The sequence below is a fragment of the Rhopalosiphum maidis genome, chromosome 2 (assembly GCF_003676215.2).
Source record: "Rhopalosiphum maidis isolate BTI-1 chromosome 2, ASM367621v3, whole genome shotgun sequence".
NCBI lineage: Eukaryota > Metazoa > Arthropoda > Insecta > Hemiptera > Aphididae > Rhopalosiphum > Rhopalosiphum maidis.
The window spans coordinates 31,030,565-31,057,521 of record NC_040878.1 but is presented as its reverse complement, the minus strand read 5'-3'; the positions used below and the strand labels follow the sequence as shown (position 1 = coordinate 31,057,521).

Genomic DNA, 26,957 nt, shown 5'->3' with positions numbered 1-26,957 from the left:
TTTACCATCAGAAATAACTTGTTCATTTTTATTAGAAATTTCATGTAAATATGTAAACTAAGAACAAAAATGTTTTTCATGTTTATGACAATATAATTAGGAATAAAACTTAAAGAATAAATTCTGAAAACAATTATTTTTATTATTAAGTTGAAGTTATTAAAATATTAACTTAAAATATGGATATTATTATCATTATTATATTACCAGAGCCTATTTGTCTATATAGTTAAAAGCTAAACTATATTGTTGAATAGGAAAGATCATTGCAAAATAAATTGATATATCGGTATTATATAGCCACATTAGCAAATAAAAAGTTGATGAACATTTTCTTTTATAACTGTATTTAAACATTTACTATAAGCTTAATACTATTTATTTTAGTATGTTTTCTCAATGTAACCAAATGTTACCCAAGTTAGTAATTAAAAATTGACGTATTACAAAATATAAGTAACTGAATAAGTAGTAGTATAATATAAATTAAGTGTTAATAATATTCCTCCGATCTCGTAGTTTATACTTGGTATCCCTTTTAAATAATATTTATTATTTTGTATTCTTTTCACATTTATCTATATCTAAATTCAAACACAATCTAATAATTTTATTGTATCTTTTTTTTTACTAAACTGTGTTTTTGTAGGTTTTTAAAGGTAGTAATGAGGTTGTTTTTAACGGATAGAATAGCAGTGTCATTGGCGTAGGTTGTTAGTATGATATTTAGATCAGTAGGTATATTGAATGTAAATATTTTATATAAACCAGGTTAGGTTACATACCTAGGTTTCATTATTACCAAAAGAGTAGGAAGTTTCGTTTTCTTGAATTGATCTTTTAAATAAGTTTTTCTTAACTGAATGAGTCATAACGAAAGATATTTAAGAAAAAATAATAAAATTTTAAAAATTACAGTTTTAGATAATTAAAGTCAAAATGAATACAATTAAAAAATGTAAACATAAATAATTTATCAAGACAATACATTTAAAAAAAACAGGTAGTTTATACTTACGTACACACATGGTTATACGTGTATTGTTTTACGTAATTCAATTAAAAATAGAAATAATACATTTTTGGACCTGACATACCTTTTTAAAGTAGAATTTTATTCACAAACGTTGTTTGTTATGTTTTTATAATGTGCTTGTTAACTTTGAATAGTTACTATATACAAAATTCTAAATGATTTTTTTAATGTTTTGAATATATTAATGAAAGTAATAGAACTGATACTTTAATATTATTATAATATCAAAAACAATTCATACTAAAACCACATCATAAAATAAAAATTATTTTATTGCTTTATTCTGATATTTTCTAAAAGATTTTTCAAAAAAGGTGTTAAATTTAAAAATAAATTCATAACTTAATAGTATCTACTTTGTGGTTTTATAAATCTTCAATCAGAATATGTATTTTATAAACCATAAATAATAAATCATTTCGTTCAAAAGGTAGTTATAACATAATCAATGACTGATATCAAAATTTTAATTATTTTCCGTAAAAAAATATAATTTTAATTTAATAAATTTCAGATTGCTGAAGCCCTTGATTTCTTATCACCTCAAGTCCACCACCACAATGTTTGCCCGAGCAGTATACTAGTAACAAAAACAGGAACCTGGAAACTTAGCGGTCTGGAATTCATTGGTATGTATATATATATATATATTACTCTTTCAGAACATCAATGAATTATTAGCTACAATATGTTATATAGTATTGTTTTTTAAAAAATAATTTGATAACTTTTTTTTAAATTAAGTAAACATTTAATTTTCAATTTAAAAAAGATTCTATTTTTAAATCCATGGTTTTATACATTTAAAGTTATCAAAATAATTACAAACGCATAAATGTTTATTTTAGAATATAATCGTTTATACATTTCTATGAACGCCTATTCACATATTAGTGTTGTTAACTGTGTTTAAATACTACATAAACACTTACATTACTGTTTAACACAAATGCTCATTAGGAAATACAATATCCCCAATACTGGCAAAACTCTTCAAATGTGTATTGGGATTACAAGTTTAAAAAATATGGGAGGTGGGTACCACTTTGCTGTAAATTAAGTGTTGAGTGAGCTACTGTAATGAATGTGTTCAATTAAATTTGAATTCAATGATATATCATTGTATACGAACATGGGCGTATTTAAGGGAGGGACCCATGGGGCCCGTATAATACGAAAAATGATTCTAAGCGAAATGGTTTCGCTTATATCACTAAGTATATTTTATGATGAATTTATGTTGTTATTGCTATAAAATAATTTATTTTACTATTAATATTATGGTAAGTTAATTTTTGCCCAAAAACAATGCATTTAAAACTGTTGTTGTATGTATAATATATAACAGTATATTATGTAAAAGTTCTAATTCACCAAAAATATTGTTTCTGAATAGTAGCAAAATAATTACATAGTTATTCGTTACTTAAATATGTAATTCCGTCTAAATTAAAAATTAAAAGGCTATAAAAAATTACAAAACAATTTAAAAATTTTTGCAATTTTAATGATTTTTGACAAAATTTTTACTTCAGTTGCTTATAAAAATAAATTTTGCGAAATATTTTATATACTATTTTACAGCTGTAAAAACTACTTATATGGGAACTGCATTCGATTTTCGATCTTCTTTTACAGAAAAAAATGTTTTATCAATAAACACTATTTTACATTTTTTCAAATTGATCAAGCCTATATTATAGTTCAAAAAGAGTCAAACATTCTGGAAATCTCATAATATATATACAATTATCATGTAGGTATATATTTGATAAAAATTACTACATATCTACAGTTAATTATTTTTGAAATACAACAAAATATTAAAAATCTGTTATAGAAAAATAGTTATGTTACGGAAGAATGATGTCCAAATTTAAAAATCCAAACACTCATAACAAATTAATGTGACTTTCTCATAATCTTTTTTTTATTTAGCTAGAAAAACTTATTATGAATATTGCATTACATTTTTAGATTTAAAAAGAAAATAAACCACGAATTTTTAACTAAAAAATAACTTTCTAGAATTTTAAAAGTAAAAACTATATAGCATTTTTTTTACAGAAACTACTCTCAAAGGGGAAAATTGAAGAATTTATTCAACTTCTTATCATATATCATACACAAAATAAAACTCATAGCACACATCATAAAATCAACAGACACATACAATTCACAAAAAAATAAAAAACTTATACCTAACTGTCGAATGCAAAAATGGTGTGTAGAATGTTCATGAAGTTTTTAGGACTAAAACAGTAAACAAAAAAGTACTTACATAAATAGCCAAATAAAACAAAAACATAATAAAGGTACATTTACATTTTTTTTTTAATTCACCCTATTTTCAACCAATAAATAATAATTAACATTATTTTATGAACAGAAGGTTCTCGGTTATTAACTTTTCTAAAAAAAACACTATAAATGCTATGCTAAATCCAGTGACCAGACACTGAAAATGTATAATAATATACATTGCACTATTGTAAAACAAACATAATATAATATGTTAGTGAAATAAATAAATCTTCAATGTTAAAGTATAATAATATGGTGAACATAATATTAGGGAGTATCGCAGTATACTATATGAATATCTACTATATAAAATAATATATATTATAATATTATATAGGTACTATATAATAGTCACAGTATCATCGAGTACAGCGAATATTTTATTATTTCCTCATACCTACGTTTAATTTTTTTTTTTTTTTTTTTTATTTGTTCATCACATTACCTCGCCAATTTCACGATATTAAAGATTACATTTTTTTAAATAATTTAATTTTAAATGTGTCTTGTGTAGTTTGACCAATAGAAAAATGTTAAATGATTAATAATTTTTTTACGATAATATTCGGTATAATTTATTATGACGGTGGAACTTTGTAATTGTCACATAGTCATAACTAATATCGTTAGTTTACGGAATCCGTTTAAATTATAAGTTTAATGTAATATTTAAATAGAAAAAAATAATTTTGCAATCATTCAAACAATTATATTGTGTTGCATAATAACATTAAACACGCTATTCTACAACGTTTCATGGTTCCTTTCAACCGGTCCATGTATTATGTTGACGGGCCAACGGGGTACTAACTTAAAGTAACATATATACAGAAAATCCACCAAAATTCATTATTATACTTGCATTATGTCGAAAATAGAATATTATAGTTTAAAACTAAACATAATATAAGTATTATAAATGTATTTATAACAAGTCAATATATGTGTATGTTAAGTGTCAGAAAATAACCAAATGTGAAAAGGATCAACGAGATTTAAACTATACAATTTAATGAATTACTGTCTAGAGTAATATTGTATGAATCTTAAGTAATTTTTAACTCTCCAAAAAGTATTAAACAAATAACAAACTATAAATTTAATTTTGAGAAATCAAGATTATTCTATGTACAATTTAAGCGCAATTAATTTATTGTTAATTTTAATTATTCTTCATAGGCACACGATTTAATTTCTACTCAAATAGAACTCAAATTACAAAATGTTTATAGAAAATAGTTAAACTTATATTAATATTTTACTTGATAGTTGATACAAGTGTTCTGCATGTATAATTAGTAATATTATAAATATATTTATAAAATTATAATAAAATATTTGTATAATATATAAATTAATAGTAGAAAAATTAACATAATACTTGTATATGCAAGTGGTATATATTTTTATGTTCACAGCACTTTTCATCAGGGAAATTTTAAGAGTTCAAGCGGGAATATCCCACTCAAGTCAATTTTTTTCTCGTGTAACACGAAAAAATACTAATTTTTAATAACAATAATGTATGTTCACAGCACTTTTTAGCAAGAACATTTCAAAATTGTAAGGAGAAATATCCACCTCAACGATATTTGTTTTCCGTGCAACACAAAATCATAATAGTTTTGAAAAAAAGATTTAGGTAAGGATGTAATTTCAGAGTTATTATAATTTTATGGTATACGGAAAAAAAAATTGCTTGAGTAGAATATTCCTCTTTAAACATTTAAAATCTCCCTGCTAACAAGTGCTGTGAATATACAAATACATGCTACTTATGCATTATTAGTAATGTTTATTATAAGGTGTCATAAAAATATATTTAATTTCACTTTTTAATGTTAAATGTACTTTTCAAGAATTTAGATGACAATCATATTCTCTACCACAAAAATAATACCATAACTTATAAATTAGTAGATTGTACTAAAAATAAATAAATTATACATTATTGATAATTGATTAATATCCATTTTAATCATATAATATAATATTTTTATTTTTGCGCCATATTTGTTAAATTATTGAAATAAAATAGTTCCGTTTAAATTTACAATTGAAAATTAGGTCTTTAAATACTTAATAAAATTTAAATTTTCTAGGTAAAATTTTAGATAACTAATTAATATAAGGTATTATAATATATATTTATATGTATGTAGTACGATGTACACAAGATACAAATAATGTGGATTTATTATAATATATCTACTTAGTTTAATGGTGGCGAATGAAATAAAGTAAGAAAAGTATTCAACTTGTTTGTAACAATAAATATATTATTATATTTATACCTAATATACGTTGTGTGTTTCATGTGTACAGGGTAAATAATGTATAAGTTTGCATTGATAAAATATAAAATACAAGTTAAAACACAAAAGAATATTTAGAAATCATGATCTGATAACAGATAACTTTGATAAAAACTTATATGTATACTGATGCATCAATAATTCCAGAAAAAATTACTGATATTTTGTTTAATAAAACACAGTGCAATGCCAACGGACTTCAATATAATATATTACACATTAGTATAGTCGACTTCAAATGCATTTTACAACATTTTAATTTTAATTAAACCACCGTATCTATTCGAACGACTTGAGTTTTAACAAACGGCACCACTATGACAATGTATTGTATAAAAGTTTGATTAATTTAATATACCATGGTCGAGCACCAACAATTTTTGTTTAGCACATGGAATTCGCACAGACGAATTGTTCTTTTAATTTTTCTAAATCGATATGCTGGAACGTACAAATTCTATTATGCGTGTAATGAATTACGAGAAATATATTGACGATATTTTTTTTTAAGGTGGGTACTGGGGTAATAGATAAATCGTAACTGGGAAACATGTGTCAATGTCTGAGTTCCGAATAGCTCTATGTCGAGATGGATTTCAACGTTTTATTATTGTTATTAGTATGTCATACTTATACGTGAAAAAAATGTTATTCGGGAGGATCATCTATAAATCGATAAAATGATAAAATGCCATTGCAACTACTAGTCATGCAATAATAAAGACACTGCCATAAATCACCTACCACTTCAGTCGTAATATAAAATAATATTGTTTTTAAAAATACGTTTTCAGCAACAGCTGCGATTAAATGATTAAAAATACCCATTTATATGCTTATACGTAATATATATATGCTTAATATATTTATGCAATATTTAGAGAATAAATTGTCCTTTCTCTTTCATGCACACTGTACACAATCTACACATTTAATATTCAGTTATTTATAGTATCATAATTCGTAATTACCACATTAATGTTTTTAACACTCTGTTCTTTGCCGAGGTGTTCGATAATTCTCTGCAATCACGTACGATAATTATGGAATATCAAATACATTTCATTTTTTTCTCCACTATATATTATTGTTCAATACTGTTAGCTCTGTTGGCAATAAACTTAAATCGGTGTATGCGCGCAACATAAAGTGTAGATAAATTGGAGTTATTCAATAGGTAAGCTAAGTGCGTTATGCCGAAAGCAGACATTCTTGTATTCTATACAGTACAGTGAGAGTAGATATATACGTGCGAGTTTTCTTCCAAAAAAAGCTTCTTAACGATAAATAAATCATAACTAACAAGGTTCACACGGTTCAGTATAGGCAATAAAATATAATTTAACTATACTATTAAATGCGTTTTAGAGTCATTTCACATTTATTTGAATAAGCCATTCCTATAAAACGTTAGAATAAAAAAAAAAAAAAAATGAGCAAGTATATCCACGTGGTTTATAATATTATTTTGTTTATTTTTGTTTTTTCTAACGATTGAAAAACGTGAAAACGTGTATGTTTTAAATTTGAGTTTAAAAGATTAAAAATAATGTTTTTGTTTTTATTTTATTTAGACAAATACTAATAATATTTATTGAAAAAACTAATAAAACACTTTCCTACTTAATTTCAGTAAAAAAAAAAAAAACTAACAATATTTTTATATAATATAATCTATATGAAAAGCTTCATGTACAAAAAAATACAATTAATATGTTTATACTTAGTTCCTTACTTTTCTTAGAACTTGAGAAAAACTGTATTAAGTTATTTTGTTATTTTTAGTTCTATGAATACATTTTATAAAATTGTTAGCGATTTTTTTATTATAAAAATAATTTATAAGTCATCCAGATAAACACTTTAAAAATTTAAAACAATGGCTTAACTCACCACTGAGAATATTTTCTTATCTGTGAAGTATATGTACTAAAAATACTATTTTTAAGTATTTTTTCTTGATATTATGCAATTCCAAGATAGAGTAAAAATTCTAAGTTTTACTAAAATAAATATAACAGATATAAAAATATTAAAATAGCTATAATTTTTAATCGGGTTTACATACACTACAAGTTGTTAGATTTATTAATAAACCGTGTTTTTTAAATTATTCTATAACTATTAAAATATGATATATAATATTTACAGATTATTAACTAAATATTAATAAGTTGAATTGGAACTTTATCTAATAAGTTTAGACCTATTTTCTATTTTTGTAAAACATTGGCTTAGAGAAAATAGCGCATTTATACATAAAAAACATATGTTGTATAATGAACAAATTGTATAATTCGAATAATCTACAATATAATTAACTTTATATTTTATTGGGTTTATAATATATTTCAGATTATTTTATTTAAGTACAATAAACTAAAAAAAATATAATATAATAAAAAATGTATTTGTGGCTTATTTCATAATAATTGAATAAAATTCATTATAAACTGAGCATAGTTAAATTATGAAACAATAATTTAATAATTTGCGTAGTTATAAATTCATATATTTCTAGGATTAGCAACTAAGTTATAACTAAAATGGCCCAAATAAAGATTTCAAATTATATAAGAAGCTTATTTATTTAGTTATATCATATACAACAGATATTAAATATAATTTATTTTAACTTAGCCTCAAAGTATCAGCTTTTTATAACCATTTAAAATTCAATTTTATATTTAATATTATATAGTCAAACATAATTGTATTAACTATTGTGATAGGAAGTGTATCAATGCGAAAAATGTATTTCGTACCATATTATATCAATAGACAATAATATCATCACAAATTCGTATAATACAGTTTATAATAAGAAATAACAAAAAATATTATTACAGTTTGTCATAAAATAATATTTGGATAAAAACGTTGGTTGCACAATATTACTATATAATATAAAACTCAGTCAACATACTAATAATATTTTATCGACGAATAGAACTCCATCAGTTAATATGATTAGAACTAAAAATGGAAATAATTGTATGATTGTATCTGTTAATAATCACGTCGTCGATGCCTAATGTATTATATGTGTATATAATATTATTATATGCTTTTATTATTGTGCAGTGGATTGTCATTGAAAAATGAAAACATCAAATTTTGTGTACGTACCATTCATTTTCTGCCCATCGAGCCAAACCAGTAAAATCTGCCGCTATAGAAATATATGCCATATCATGGATATATCTTTTTATCTCATTAACGACGAAAATCGATCTCATTTTTATTATTTAACGGGGAACTTGTTGTTCACGGACTAGGTATTCTTGGTAAAATGTATTGAGCTTATTTATATTAATAATTACTGGATGAACAGTGATAACTCACATAATGCAACAATTGTACAGATCATCATTAGGTACTCGTTATTCGTTAAAATGGCTTTAAGTGTAAAGCCCAAAACACATTTTTAAAAACTTAATCAATTTGTCACAAACAAACTTCCCACGCGTTTTAATTATTAAGTACTCACAAAACAGTAATGAGGACACGGCATAGGTAATTTGATAAATAAATTGTAATGAAAAAAATCTAACATTCAATATAAATTTTGATAACGCCAATTTAAATATTGTAATAAGGCATTTTTCCATAAAACAAAATATTCTTCATCATTTCGCAATATTGTACGGGTTTTATACGCTGACTTCTTTGAACTCTAATAGGTTGTTCACGGCGAGTGCAAAAAAAAATTGCATAAGTATTTTAATAATGCATGAATTTATTTACAAGTGGTTTGAAGCGTCACCGTGTCTCACCATTCTGTCTTTGAAATGTGCTAATGCATACAATGTATTTATATATTTTTATTGTTTATTTAAATCAGTTAGCTGAATTTTTAACATGACAATGTTTTTAAGTTATCAATATCAAGTACATTAGTAAGATTTTTTTGCGTCATGTGCCACAATTGGTTACTATTATTTCCCATAGAGTATCAACGACAATAATATACGCAAATTATATTCTTATCATCATTATTTAGTATCACAGATTTACAACGTTCATTTTTAGATCTTTTACTTTATCATAATTTTCGTTTTTGATCGCAAAAGGATTTCTTTATTTCTTCCACTCCGCGTACTTTTCCGCTAGGTTGACAAAAAAAAAAAAATAAAAATGTGATGTAATATATTTACAATTTCAGCATAAAATTAATAGGTAAAATAAATTCTTATTTTTCGTCTTATAAAATAAAACTTATAAAAGACATTAACATGGTTATATCGTAAGTTTCTAAATTTAAAATAAAATTCATTTTTCTTCCCATGTTATGTGATACAACTATAACAAGTTTTTTTTAAAATACATAGTCAATTTGTATACAATTATTTTCACTTATTTTAAAGTATAAAAAAAATGTTTACTTAAAATAAATTACATTACACTTACTTGATATGATACATAAAAGCTTACTACTTGGTTTTTCGCTGCCCAATCCAAAAAGTTTCAAAAGTAATATTTTTTAATACATTCCATTTGTTTAGTGAATTCGTTACAGTACCTAACAACAATACTATAGTAAAACTCTTCACGAGTATAAGCAATGATGTAAAGATTTGACTCATATCAACTAAACCATTCAAAATCCTAGAATTTTTACAAAGTTATAATAAATTAAATATTCTATCATTTTTGTTAAACTATAAATGGATCGACAAAGCTATTCGAATGACACGAGTAGATAGTTTTAAGTTTTAAAAGGATAGAGTTCTTAAAGGAATTTGAAATCAAACAATAAGTAGCTATTAAAATCTTATGCGTTTTAATAATATTAATTGGTTTGAATTATATAAGTGAATAGAACTCGCTATTTTCACTTGACCCATTTCATTTGAGTTTCCATATTTTTTTGATACTCAAATAATGTCCTATATTTTTAGGAGTGCCAGGTGTACTAAGCGACATTTTTTTTTTTAAATACTTACAGTTTTTTTCTTGCAATTAATATTAAATGTTTTTAAATATAATATTTTCCAAGCGTATAATTATAAATGTTTACATCAGAATGAAGTGAGAAATGTATATATTTTTTTCACTTTATTTACTCTATAAGTTATTTTTATTGTTTATTTTTATTAAATATCACGTATTTCATTAATATTTTTGCTCTATGCTATATCAAAATAATAATTATTACCATTTTTAAAATTTGTAAACAAAGATATTATTATGAATGGTGAAAAAAGTGCACGTGACAATACAGTTTCTTCAGACATTAATTTAATTTCTTGTATTGTAATTGTTTGATAGGTATTACGTTTTAAAACAAATTAATTTAGTAGTAATAGTCATTAATAGTTTTAACATATTTTTTTTATCTATTATTAGGTACATTTGTGTGTTCATTATATTCGATTTGTGTAATAATTCAATATTAATTAAAAAAAGTTGTAAAACAAAAAATAAAATATATTATAAGGTATATATGTATAATAAATAACCAAATGCGAGTATACAAAATAATAAAATATCTGAATAATACAAATATCAAAAAGACATATTACTTTCTAGGTATACAAACTTTATTTTAAAAATCTAGAACGCAATATGAAGTAAGTAGTCACGTATATAATATTTACTAATTATTAAAAATAATTAAAAAAAAAAAATGTATTTTATAATCAGTGTTTGTTTATAAATTATAATATATAATAAATAAAATAATAAATATTAATAAAGTGCCGATTTTATTTAAATTACAACTTATATGCTTATTTTTTAGTTTATATTGTATACAATTCTTTAAAGACTCTCAAACACTCTATCCAAATAGTTCTACAAATATTAACTGGAATCAAAAAACTACATTTTTGATTGATCTAATAACAATAATATCATCTATTTTTTTTTTTTTTGTATAAATAGAACTTTCATATTTTAAGAACAAAATTAATTTGTAAACTTATGTTTATGAGTTTTATTTTAGCATAAAAAGTATTCTATGTCACTCTTTTCAATGTTCTTAATCTCTTCGTGAAAATCTTATCAAAATTGCTTTAGTCAATTTGAATAATACTACGGATAAACCACAAATAGGCCTTTCAATTGTATTTATATATTGATGTGTAAAATATATAGATATATATATTACATTGAAATATACGAAGTTATTGATTTTGAGGTCATTGCATTTACTGAATACCTAATTATTATTTAACGAATGTTTAATGTTTAAATCGGGAATATTTAGTACGTTTCTACTTTTCTATTAATACTTCAACCATCATCCTCCATCAACGGATAGGTAATGAGAGAACGTAGAATGTATACTAACTACTTACCTATTCTATACAAATATATATTATTTTATCTCTGTTTAAATTCGTAAGAACCCTTATTGGGAATAAAGTATATTCATTGAACGTTTCCCACAGGTTAGTAATAAATAATATTTACCATCTTAATTTAAAAATATATATATATTTATTTATTAAAGCCATTACAAATAATATGTTGATAAAAATATACTCAGATAATATCGTACAAAAATTGCTACATGAAACATTATCATATAATAGTTTAATACTGATAGAACTATTAATATTATCTTTATTAAAATATCTTAAACATTAAACCAGTAAAATTATATAATTATTTAATAACTTATTGTTTATGAGCATTTTCGATCACTGCGTAGTAAAATTAATTTGAAGGAGAGCAAGTTAGCGATTTTCATAAAAATGCACACACTCTACAAAATTCAATTGAATATATCACTGTGGCATTAAAATAATAAAAAAAAGTTACTGTATTAACGATTTCGCCAAAATATGATGAAATAAAATTAATACACCTAATTGGACCGTTTATATCATATTGTAAAAATATATTATTAATTAGTATACTACAATATAATACGTATTATCATGCACAATTTACAACTATTAATAATTTATTTTGTAGGAAGACGGTATAAACATTATACACACCTACGACTATATACTTGTATAACAAATTAAGTTTTATTTTATTCAATTGATAAAATCGAATTTAATGGAAGAATGTGAAATAAGGTATTCTGTAAAATGGACTTCTCACCATTGTATAGTTAATGTATCGAAATATATTCAAAAAGTGTAAGTAAAATGTTCAAGCATATTGACATTGTCAACGTATTCAGTATACGCTGAAAACAGCACACGATACAGTGTGAAATCCCTTTGCGTTAGTTTAGGGCTGTCTAAATAAAATTTATATTATTCGATTTTACTTTTAAACGCTTGTCGGCTGTCACTTCATCATATACAATTTCTCCAGAAAAATAGTTTTTATCAATGTTAAGCTATAAGTGATAACATTGTTTAATCATAATATGCACATATTAAAAGGTTCCATTCATGGTAAGTATGGAAAGAAAGGTATTATCTTTCTGTTATATTACAGCCATATTATAAAGACACTAATATCTGAATGTGTAACTATAGATTCTTATCTTTTTTTGGGGAAAAAATAACAGCATTATTATATTATTTTAGATTCTGAACGGAGTGATGAGTGTATTGATTTTACAATGATGTGTGTTTTTTTATTTTTGTGTCCAAGGAATTTTGAAATTGAAAATTCGTAAATTTTTTATGATTTATATTTTAGGTTAAAAAACCTAATACAAGGTTATTATAAATTTTCCTTCAAGTAACTGTAAAAAAAAATTTAGCGTCAATATAAAAAAAAAAATACGAGTGTCTGAAATTTAATTTTTACGAATAACAACATATTACAATTTAAATATAGGTAATAATATAATATATCCTACTAATTATCCTAGACTGACAAATCATCTCCGTTCAAAATCGTTTTTCGTATACAATGTGATACTTTTCATTACATTCAAATTTAACACATCCATTTTAGTGACTTACTCTCCTCCATCTCGTATTATACAGCACAGCGATAACCACTTGCTCACCCTTTTTGTTTTTTAAGATTGTTTTATCGATGGTACTTATTTTTTGAACTTTTTGTTTATTTTATAATTTATTTAATATCATCCATAAGATGGTGGTCTTGAACAATATTTTACAAATATTAAGTGGAATTAAATATGTTACTAATATAAAAACAAATTTTATATTTTGTTCTTGAATAGTTATTGGCAACAAGGGAATTGGAAATTATAGCTTGAATAATAGCCGATTTATTCGAGTTAAATAATATAATTTAATATCATACTTAATATTTTATACTTATCGACTGATGAGCCAACGCCTGTTCATTATGAAATATAAATTAATCGTAATACATTGTTATTTGTTATTTGGTTGATATTATATTTGTATGATATTGTAATAATGCTGAATTATTAAATTCTTAAATCAGCTAAATATTAAAACATATTATATAAATACGTACTCATATTATTTTATGAGTAATGCTAAGCTGTTTAATGTCTATATAATATTCTTGTAATTTTGTTGCTTAACGTAGCGACAAAAATCGATTTGTACTACGAATCGTCAATTCAACAACACAAAGTTTGAACGGCATAGCCAAAACATAATCAGTCGAATAAATTATTATGTCTTTAAAACTTGTTGCAAGCTTAATAATATATTATAATATATATTCATAACATCGATGATGCATCTGTTATTAGATATTACTTATAAATAAACTACGAGTGTACCCCTCCACTACATTATTATTTATTGCCATTATTATTTTGTACAATGTTGTTTGTATTATACGATTCGTTTGATGTACAGTGTTACATTGTACTAGAAACATATTTTTTTCAAATAACGCGTGTGAACTGCTTCTTTTGTTCCACCCGTCGTTATGAAAACCACGTAATTGTTTTGAAAAAATGTAACTACCTACGATGGAGGGTTTTGCTATATCGTGTATGTATGTTGAGAAATCCTAGTGGTTTTTCGTGAATTCAACTTTTTTCTGCTCAAAACGTAAACACATTGTTTCCTGTATATATTATGTTTTTTTGCAAGTCTACAATAACATATATTTTTTTTTGTAAGTATATACTTAAAGGTACTTTAGTTATATATATATAATAGTTACTGTTAATTTTAGTGTTACTAAAGAAAGAGTAGAGTATGTGACTGTTCTGCTGTACAGTATCTAATATGTCAAGTGAATAGTCTTATCATTAAGGAGTAAGACACTGAAACGCTAATATAACATTTAAATTCAATAATAAATCTTTGTATATAAAAAAGAATTCTGAGCACGGTGTTTTAGCCTAAAGTATAGGTATTTTATGATATATTTATATCGTTATTAAAGTAATTAATTGTTTAACTACTTATTGGCTATTAATAATACAATGGGTCGAATTAATTTTTGCCAAAAATATTACACTTGATGTCATTATGTGTATAAGATATTATATGTTATATACAATTTAATAGTATATGTTAAAAGTATTAAGTGTTCATAAATAATATTTTAAAATTACAAAAAAAAAATTAAAATCATTACTCATCGATTAAATATCTATTAATATATATGTATATATACATTTTAATTTTACAGTATGAACTACTTAAAGGTAATATTTTATTAAATTTTCAATCTTTCGGTATGAAAATTAAATATTTTAAACATTTTTAATTATACAATTTTTTGCAAATTTCACAACTTTGACGAATTTCATTAAAATGTGAGCTTAAATGCTCATAAATATAAATCGTCTCTATAATATCGTTAACATTTTAAAATTATTATAATAACAACTTATGAAAAACCTTGTAATACGTTAATACGTTTTTAAGATTTTTAGCCACCGAATCATATTAAATTAACAAACTTGATGTCTACAAGAAATTACTCCCCAAGGTAAAAAACCAATATACTTTTACTACCTCAAAAGTGATGACAGACAAAAACAAAAATTACACATATTATAATAAACACTTAATATTGTTGGAAAATCCAATTATTATTATGTATTTATACTTACATAATTTAAGTAAATACATATAATAATTATTATCATTAAATCTGTTAATACCTATGCAACTTAATATGTTTATTTAAAGTAGTTTAATAAATTTAACTAATACAAATTATATTAAATAAAATTATAATCGTAATTAGTTTTATTCGTTATCATAGAGTTTAATTATTATTTTTCATTACAACTTTCATGCACAATATATATTTTATTTTTTTTTTTTTTACACAAACGATCATATATTATTAGAAAATTCAACGAATGTACCTACATTTATTGGTATTTATACATTTTAAATTATGTAACAGAAAAAGATTTGTTTGTATATTTTTAAAATTAGTTCATGTTTTAATATAGTTAATTAATATGTAATAATTATCCAATCTGTTGGCCGATCAGTTTAAGTAAACAAAACATGCCAAAAAATAATCGTAAATTTTCTTTGTTACTTACTCGACTCGTAGATTTACAGCAAACCCGATTGCACCAGTTCAGATTACATAAATTCGTATTAAAATTTAATAAATTAAATTATTAAAACTAAAATATTTACATACTTCTATGAAAAATTGTATTTTTCTATAAATGTAACAAATAAATAAATAAACATCAAATAATATTAATATATATTAATATTAAATTAGGTAACAGATAATATACCATGTAAACCAATTATTGATGTAAATACTTATGTATATGTAGTGAATTTTAATTTAATTTCCACAGATTTACGACTTTTCATATTATGTACAAATATAAGACAAAAGTAAATAGGTCTAACATAAAAAGAATTTCTGATTTTACTTGAAAAATAAATCATGGATCTGTTTTACATATTAACATATTTTAACATAATATTAACCTAACCAGTACTACACATTTTGATTCTTAGCATTTATTCAAATTATTCTTATATTATTAAAAATACAAATATTATATTTGTTAAGTAAACAAAACTAGAAGTTACATCATTAAATTATTAAAAAAAAATCTTAAAAGAAAATAATGACTAAAATGCTTGATTAAAACAATCAAATATTATGAGTTATTTATTTATTTATTTTAAAAAAAAGAATATATTTTAATATTATACATGATAGTGATGATATTTTTTATTATTATTATTATTATTATTACGAATAAATAACTAATTTATACTTATTGAAGACCCTGTGTAGTTTTATCATTTGAATTTTTATGATTGTTGATTATACATCGAAGACCGTAGTGACTGTGAAAATCAATTGTGAACGTATCACATCATAGTCCTATCTTGTAAAAATATTGTTTTAAATATTGTAATAAGGAATATAATAAATAAGTATAACTAGTTAATTGCTCGTTAGTTTTCTTTCTCGTGATATTTGAATTCTCGATTGGGTATAGTCACATAAAAAATATTTATTATTACATAATATTTTGAGTATCTTTTTTTAACGTGATTAAATTTAAAATAGAAAAAAATAAGCTAAAAATAAAAAGTATTTGAAAATTAGTACTTGTTTTTAAATACAGATACTTTGAGAAAGTATTTAATACACATACTTAAAAATTTATTTATAAAAATAATTATTGAAAACATGTAGTATATATACAATAAATAATGATACTATTTATACTATATTATGATGAAATATTAGTAAAAATATATTATAGTTTATTTTACACAGTACCATTCAAATACTTTAACTATAATAATAGCCTTCCCTGATAAAAGATAACTTAGAAAATACACATAAAAATACAAATAAACTAGATCTATACACGAATAAAAATATAAAAATATTACACCCGCTAATAAATTATAGTTCAACACTATACATTATTCATTACTACTAGTACTGATATACTTTGTTATACTATATTTAAATCAATAATAAAACCACTCTTAACATATATTACGCATATCCAGTGTGGACCACCATAAAAATTAAAAATCCACTGATAATACTGAATAAACTTCTTAAAAAATTGTTAAAAGACCAGATGGTTCATACGTAATAACGACACCCACTTCTTAGACATTTGGATCGAGGATCAACCCATAAGATTTTATTCAACATTAAACTAATAAAATTATTTTTCCAATATAAAATTATTTTTGACATGAAAAACTTTTAATCCCCACTACCCTTAAGATTTCCTTCATTAACTTAAATTTGTATAATTTTGTATATTTTCATATTTCATTTAAACTATTCATTATATTTCACGGTTATTATTTTGTTTGCTTTCAAGTTTATTGATTTAATATATATGTATATTATATTGTAAACAGAAATATCAATATAATATTATGACGAAAGGATTAAATAAATAATAAAAAAACAAAACAAAAAAAGTAAAATATTTTTTCACATTTAAAGGAATTTATTCAGATCTTATTATTTAATACAATATAGTGTATCTACCTATATTGTATATTATAGAGTTGTTCAGATTTTTATTAGTAAAAGAATTTTTAGAATTAGTTCAGTAATAAATATAATTACAGCGATTACTCTCAATGTAAATAAAATTTCACATTTTTATAATATTAGTATGAATCATGTATTTTTTGATTGCTGCAGCTTATATAAATATTGATGTATTGATTATAAAATACGAAATGTTGCTTCTGTTAGTATTTTGGAAATCTATCCTATAATACCATCTCACTTAAATTAACTAAAGCTTTTTATTTCTTTTTTTTAACTTTAATCAAGTAATTTTTAAATAAGTATTCAATACAATGCATCTAATCTAATGTCTTTTCTTATTATTTTACTAACCTACCTACGTTATTGCTTCACCGGTTTCACTTACATTAAACAACTTTACCGTCTTTACTAACATGGTTTGTTTAGTGTTCTGACCACCATTTGAATTATTAAGTAGATGGCGATGTGGTTAAGTTTTAATACGCACGAATGCATAACTATTATCATTTGAGGTACTGTGTATATGTAGGATTTTAAGCCGTCGTGATGTAATGGTGGTTGATACCTTGGTCCAAGGACAAGAGTATTTTGTGTGAAGAAACGTCACTGGAATAAATCCTCAGTGTTAATTCTGAGGTCTATTTAACCGTTATTAGGGTTACCTGAAATAATAGTATACGGCTATATACATGGGATATAAGCATAAGCAATCTAATCGTGAAAGCGTGATTTTTACTTCCATACAAATAGGTTTTGGATTAAAAACTGAACTGCTTGCCTCTCACAATGATTTAACAATGTAAATTTTTTTTGATATTCGTTTTATTACAATATATTATATGATATATAATTCAACTTTTATTCTGGTTTTAACGTAGATAAACATTATTATTAGTTCATATTTCCTATACCTAGTGTCTTAATATTTTTTAAGTTATTGTGAATTTTTAATGTAATTTTATTAACATTTACTGCGTATATTGTACCAATTATAATACTATTTTCTGTGACTCGCCTATATCACACATAATATTTTATTCCGAAATAATTAAAATGTCTTTAAACATGATTTGTTGATAAAAAATATTAGTAACTAATACCATATTATAGTAAAAGTCTGTATTACATTAGTCCTTGTCAAAATGGTGTATAATTTCCATTATGGACTATATTTATAAATAGTATAAGGGAAATAATTTAATTTAATTTCTTTGGTAAAAATAATATTTTAAATTTAGCGCATTAATACAGTCTAATTTATATACAATTCTAATATTATCCCAATCCGTAATGCGCACGTTATAACAGTTTAAGTTTTCTCAATATGTAAACTTCAGCAACAGCTGTTCTTAAAAGCATTGAGATAATAACGAATAACGACTAAAACGAGTTAAATCCTTAACTGCACATATTATATTCAATTTTAGCCGTTTTGTGATTTTCACCCGTTTAATTTAATACAGATACTTCTAAGTGGGTATATCGAATTTGCTATTTTCAATTTATATTAAATATAATATATGGTTTTCCATTTCATATGTAATTGCTAACGGTAAATTAAAACAAGATTAACAATTAAATAATATTATTGCTATTAAAATTGAAGACTCATAAGTCATAGTATTAATGGTTCAAATTGTATATAAAAAAAATAATTCAAGAATACCGTGTATTATATTTTATATTTAAATTACTTGCATATAAAGAATAAAAGTCTGTTTAACTTAACATAACTTTTTTTTTTAGTTTTATTTTTTATTAGACAGTCGAGTCACTCGAGTCGGTAAAATATTTTTTTAAATTTCACAGTACAATTTACGATACGGTTAATAACTTTTCTTCGGAGGGATGACAACACTTTATAATTAAAAAAAAAAAAATGTTGCACGCACGAAATAACTTAGATAATTAGTATGAATTTGATGTTTCAAAGGTATGAAATATATATATTTTTCATTTTATTTATTAATTCAACCACCAATAATGGTACTAATGTAACACCACTCGTAAAAAAATTATAATGAAAATATATTTTCATTTTTTTATTTAATTTCTTTATAATATCAAACTCCTTCAATGAAACTTTTTTGTTACATTCAGTTTAACATTAAAATATACATCGTTTTATGTTCGATAAAATTACAAACATTTTTTTTTTTTTTTTTTTTTAGTTGTAAAAACAATATTCATAACATTTTCACGATTAAATAGGTCTAATAAATTAATATTATTTTTATCAAATAATGTATTAAAGTTTTTTTTTTTTTTTGTCAGTACCTATTATTTTAAATTCCGTGCTATGTAAATAGATAATATTTTCATACAAGTTATATATCTTTCAATGTATGTACACAATTTGGATTTTTATGATTGCTTATAATATTGTTGGTACAAAAATATTTTCCTTCAATCCTAAAATTCTGCCATTGACATAGTTTATATTATAATATGTCAACATTAATAATCGATTAAATATATTCTTTTTTAATTTTATAGCACATTGAGTGAAAATAATAATGTCATCATATTATATAGTTATTTATTAAATATATTTTTAGCTATAAGTATTAAACAAGTAATTCTATTGTACGTATACGCCATTTTAATTATTGCAATTTGAACTTATATAATGTGAATTATATGTTTATAATGTTTGTAGTTAGGCCGTAAAATATTAATAATATTGATTATATTTTACTTCAGGCTCATAAATTACGTTTAGAAAGCAGAAACATGGCATGCTAGGAGAGTGCGTTTTTTCGTACTATTTAAAATTATTATTGTTTTAGGAAGCAATGAATTGTTGAGCAACACTAAAATCCCAAAAGACAGCTTGGCGTTTAATGCGTTTTATTATTGAATACATTTCCTGTTGTTTATATATAACCGTATAATAATAATAATAAAAAAATAAATAAATATTATTTAGTTGGATATTGGTTGCACCTAAGCCATTTACTACCAAATATCAACACTGCTGGTATCCATAAACTTCTTAATAAAAGTTTTTATAACTTGTCCCCATGGAGAATAAGAGGTGTAAAAAGGACGGAATACTTTTGTCGTTAAAACTTTTACTGTCGTAATAGAAACATGTTCATTTCAATTATTTGTCACAGTTAGGCTACAAAGGTACAACGGAAAGTTTCAACTGGAATTTGAATTAATTATCAGGTAGATATATTTGTCAGTTTTATTTATCGTTGAATTGTATCAACCTTGAGACATAAAATTTTACATTTTTGTCTCTAAAATATGTGTGAAAATATTAAGCTTATACACAAAAGCATAATTAACTATCCTTTGTTTATTCTGTATACTATATAATGTATAGCAATATTCGCAACTACTGATATTACACTGCTCATAATAAATTATTGATAAAATTAATAATAATAATAATAATAATAATAATAATAATAATTGTAATAAATTAATTTTGTGATATGTATTATTCAAAAAAATGTTAAACATAGAAATGTCATTATTAAGTTTTTAACCTTACGCTTTGTTAGGTTGGATTAAGTTAGGTAAGTAATTATTAATTTGATTATTTGCTGTTTCTTCAAAACATAATTATTTATCTATAAAAATGAACAAAGTTCAACAAATGTCAACACTAAGTATTTATAAGCTTTTAAAATGTCATCCCTTTGATATACAAGAAGATAATATAAAACACTACCTAAGTATAATATATACATTATTGCCATAATTTAAATTATTTTATAAGACTCAAATTAAGTTAACAGTAGTATTTTGGATGTATCATTTATGTATAAATATTTATTTTTTGAGTTTATTTAGTATTTCGTAAACGTTCATAAGGGAAGGAATATCATTCATATTTAAAAATATGTCTACTTTAAATATTTTAACAGCATTTTATACTCCACTGGCTCACACAAAAAACCAATATTAATAATAATATATGTATATAAAATATTTATTTATTTTTTAGTAACACTAGCATATACGTTAAACTAAAATTTATTTTAAGCCGACTCATATTTAAATTTAATAATACAATTATTATTATTATATTAATAATTGTTTTGCAGTTCAGACCGAAGCTAGAGAGCGGATTACTTGTACTCCATGGACGTCTAGACTGCCAAAAATGGCACAACCCGATTTGGATTATATAGGTGAGTCTGATAATATTATGTACATTTTACATTATTCCATAAGGATGTCCCATTAATATCTATACCTAATAATCTTTAAATGAACACTTAATATAGAGTAATAGAGTTTACATGACCCTATAATTTTAATCTGACTGTGATATCCAGCATAAATAATATGTATATATATATAATATCATGTATAAAATCAATCCATTTATTCTTAACAGCAATACACAGTAATAAATAATTTGTCATTTTAGCTCCAGAAGTTCAGTTGTCTTCATATTGTAGTTCTCACAGTGATATGTACTCGTTGGGAATGGTTATATTCGCGATATTTAATAACGGTCGACCACTGATACAAGCGAACCATAGCAGCTCGACGTACATGAAACAATTGGATGTGGTGAGTTTAATTGTAAATAAAAATGGTAATAGTGAAAAATTATGTGATAAAAACCAATGTCAATTTCAATTTGATAATACTTATATTATCATATACATTTTCAAAATAAAATTTTACATTTTTTAATTACCTAACAATTTTCTTTCGGAACAATGGATTGTCGAATATTCAAAATAATAGCGGGTTTGAAACAAAGATAAATTTTGTAAAGAAATATATTTTTTTATTTAGATACAGAAAATAAACGCTTTGAAATATACATGACACTTACCAAAAGTTAACTACAAACAAACAAATTTGTTTCAAAACTAATAATTTTTATCACATATCCTGTACGGGCAAAATATATTATAAATAATTTTAATATGCTCGGCTCATTGATATCAATACTAAACTACACGGATTAATACACGGGGAATCACATTATTGTATGATCTGAAAACAAGGTGTATAAAATAACAATAAATATAATAAATTATTCAGATGCTAAATATATCCATTTCTTTCCAACCTAAACTTATAGACAAATATAATATAATATAAAATAATATAACAACTGATAACTATGTACCTAAATAATAATAATTTGAAAAATGTTTTTATTATTATTATTTATAATTATAATTTATGTTTGATAATGATTGAAGAGAATAATAATAAATTAATACAATAACGCAGATTCCAAATTGGATTAAGCATCAACGTTTTTTTTTAATCAGACTGGTTGGTAAAATATAATCAATATTTTCAAAAACCTTTTTATGCTTAAAACTTATTTTATAAAAAAATAACTGTTATTGGCCTTAATTAAAAATTAAAAGTTCTAAAGTTTTAAAATCATGATGCTTCGTATTAAAAACTTGTTAAAATAAATCAATAGATATTTCAGTTTTATTTTTAAATAGTTACCTCTTGAAAATATACGAACTTAGTGTTTTGAACTTTTAGCGTTTTTTAATACGGTCTATTTTTAAGATCGTTTATTCCTCTCGTCTTAATTTTAATTTCACTCAGCTTTACTTCTTACGCATAATTATATCGAACGCTGTACTGGTAACTGATGTATAAAAACCATTTGCACTTTGCTGCACAGTGTATTACAAATTACATCAATTATCGGTTTGATAATAATTAAGTTTTATCTTCTTATTGTATATAGTGATTTTAATCACTTAACTTGTAATACTATAATGGATATTATTAATTATAACCGTTAATCCGTTTTGGTACTTTTGTTATGTTGACAATATCTATTTAGGTATTTAAATTATATGAATTCAATGAAGAATTTGTCTAAATTTATTTCAAATACTAAAAATAATTTATGATTACATAGATCGACTTTAAAAACATAAAAAAACCATTCATAAACCCAATTTATTACATTTAACTGTACCCTTGCAGTTTAATAGAATTATATTATTTTAATAAAATGTGGTACATTAAAAATAAAATCATATTTTATTTAATATATACAAATTATATATCATTAATTACAATTACTTATTTTTTATAAATTCTATGACCTTTTTACTTTTTATTTTATATTCTTAATTAATCTGTTTTTATAATTTTATTGCATGTGTATATCTCTGATTTTTAATTAAATAACAATAATTTAACGATCACAGCTATATAATAGTTCCATATACCTTTATTTAATATAAATTGTGGCAAGAATTAATTTTTCTTAAGAGTCTCGAATTTTTTTTGTTCTGTTTCGTTAAGTCTTTAAAGCTAAAGCATTATTATTTTTAAAACATTTAGCCTAATTTATTTTATATTTTTGTTTTTATCGATGTATTTTCTTTTTTCTTTTGTCTTTCTATTTAGTATTATATTGTATTATTATCACTTTGTCCATTACTTTCATATTTGCCAATTTTATTATTATATAATATATTTTTTTATTGTTTAAGGGCTTATGCCTACTGATTATAAAGATTATAAATAAATAATTAATTTAAACAAATGATTGAGAATTTAACATTAAAATAATTTCAATTATATAAAATTTATTTCTGTCTATATAATTAAAAATCCAAAATAATTTATTTTAATCTACGCCACACTACCACAGTATTCAAAATCCTGTCAAAAATCTAAACTAATTGTAGTGCTTACAATATTAATTGTATTAAATTAAAAATAAATAAATAAAAATTCTCACAGATCATACAAAATAATATACCTATTCGTTGTAATAAATATTAACAAAAAACTTTTTTGTGTAAATATGAAGTACTTAGTCCTATAGTTATAGTTAATAGTTATATTATTTTAGCGAAAAAAATGAGTAGAAGCATAAATGCATAATTACTTTTATACTACCGCTCAACAGGGTAAAGAATATTGATAGAAAGTCGAATAAATTAATTTTAAAATGTTACCTTTGTTATACTTGTTTTGATTACAGTAGAGTCAATTAACAAAAGTTTGAAATTTTTTTGAAAATCAAAACTTGCACAATAAAACTGATTTATGATAATATTATATTTTTATACTCATAATTTATAAACATCAGATCAACCACATAGTTTATTATAATCCACACATTCACTGTACATTACACTATGCTGAAGACTATGAGTTTAAAATTATTTTAGTTCTTGTTTTTATTTAAAAAGAATAACCTTTTTTTAATGTAAATAAATTGTGTTTATGTATTTGTTTAGTTAGAAAATCAAATTCACAACGTGTTACCTAAACTTCCGGCACAATTACAAGAAATGGCAACCAAAATGCTGAGCAAAGACGTGGATGCGAGACCATTTGTCAAAAATTTATTACACACTCCTTATTTCTGGTAAAATACTATTAATGTACCTATTTCTATTAATACTATAATAGCTAGTCTTATAAGTAGTAGTCCAATACCTTAATTCAATGAGGTTTACACGATGGTTTTTATTTTTACATTTAGATTTACTTCTTTAAATTAGTTCATACAAACTAACATATTAGTTACTTAATAAAAAATGCTGCATGGGGGAGAGGAAAAATGCTTACCCGATTCCTCTTTGTACAGCGACATAAAATCAGAATAAAAGTTACTTGGAATATAGTCGTTTTATCATATCAAGTATCAATAGTTTTTTTTAAACGTTATGAAAAAAAAAATATTATAAAAATAATTATGTTGTAATAGTAAAGAATTCGCAGCATGTCTACGTTTTTCACATCAGAATCGTCATATTTGACCGTTAATCTTCACTTAAAAATAATTGTAATAATATTCAAAACTAAAAACTCGATCAATTAAACATAATAATATGACATTTAAATTATGTCTTGTTATTCTATAGAGAGTAATTACTTTTTAATTATTTGAATCATATAGTCTAATTACAAAATAATAGTCTTTTTGACAACGGTTATCTTCGTGTAACGCATCATAATAAAATGTAACACAGCACAATAAATTGTGGAATGTGCGTGAATCGTATAAATATTTTTCGTAAGGCAATTCGTACTCAATTTTAGTCCGCAAGTTAAGTATTTTAACATTAATATTATTATTCACGTACGTACTGTAACAATAAATAAGTTTACATTTATAATAATATGTTTTTTTTTTGTCATCGTCATCTTTACAGAATCGTGATGTTGTATAAAAAATATTGTAATATGTAGCCAAAATCTAATCTAAGACTAAACTTAAAAAAAAAAAAAAACCACCAAAAAATGTCCTCACGAAAACTCGAATCGACTAACCACGCAGCTTGCAGTTGCAAGGCTGCATCGTAGGAATCGTTGACGTGCACGGACACTTGGTAGGGTGTGATATAGGCTGCCGGCAAGGCCTTCTAGTCGTCGTGGCGGACGGGTGACAAATGATCGCGGACGGCGGCGTATTATCGGACCACGCGTTTTCATAACCACCGCCGCGAGCCGACCGAGTGTCGCACGGCATTGGCGTGTTGCATGGCCTCTCAGGAATTTCAACGCGTACCACTAACAACGGTCGTGTCGTTCGGCATTTCATACACGGAGGCGGCGTCCGACAAGTCGTGCACGGAGGCGGCGTCCGACATGTCGTGCACGGAGGCGGCGTCCGACATGTCGTGCACGGAGGCGGCGTCCGACATGTCGTGCACGGAGGCGGCGTCCGACATGTCGTGCACGGAGGCGGCGTCCGACATGTCGTGCACGGAGGCGGCGTCTGATGGCATCTCGCACACGGCGGCAACGTCTGGCATCCCTTACACGGAAGCAGCGTACGGCACGTCGTACACGGCGGTGATGTCCGGCGGAACGACCACGGCGGTGGCGTCCAGCACGTCGTGCACGGTGACGCCGTAGTCCGGCACGTCGTACAGAGCGGTGGCGTGCGGGCGGTCGGCCACGGCGGCGTCGTGCGCCTGGTCGTAGACGGCCACTGTTGCACTGGACAGCACGTCGACGGACGGTACCCG

At 24.3% G+C, this 26,957-nt stretch overlaps 1 protein-coding gene across 4 annotated transcripts in view; it reads left to right on the top strand.

Moving 5' to 3' along the window:
* LOC113551591 (SCY1-like protein 2) overlaps nucleotides 1-26,957 on the top strand; it is a 154,698-nt gene that overhangs the window by 81,922 nt on the left and 45,819 nt on the right. For all 4 annotated transcript variants that reach the window (XM_026953916.1, XM_026953919.1, XM_026953918.1 and 1 more), the window contains exons 4-7: nucleotides 1,551-1,665; nucleotides 22,068-22,154; nucleotides 22,397-22,542; nucleotides 25,218-25,348. In XM_026953916.1, coding sequence (XP_026809717.1) covers nucleotides 1,551-1,665; nucleotides 22,068-22,154; nucleotides 22,397-22,542; nucleotides 25,218-25,348 — 479 coding nt within the window. The remainder of the gene's footprint in view (nucleotides 1-1,550; nucleotides 1,666-22,067; nucleotides 22,155-22,396; nucleotides 22,543-25,217; nucleotides 25,349-26,957) is intronic.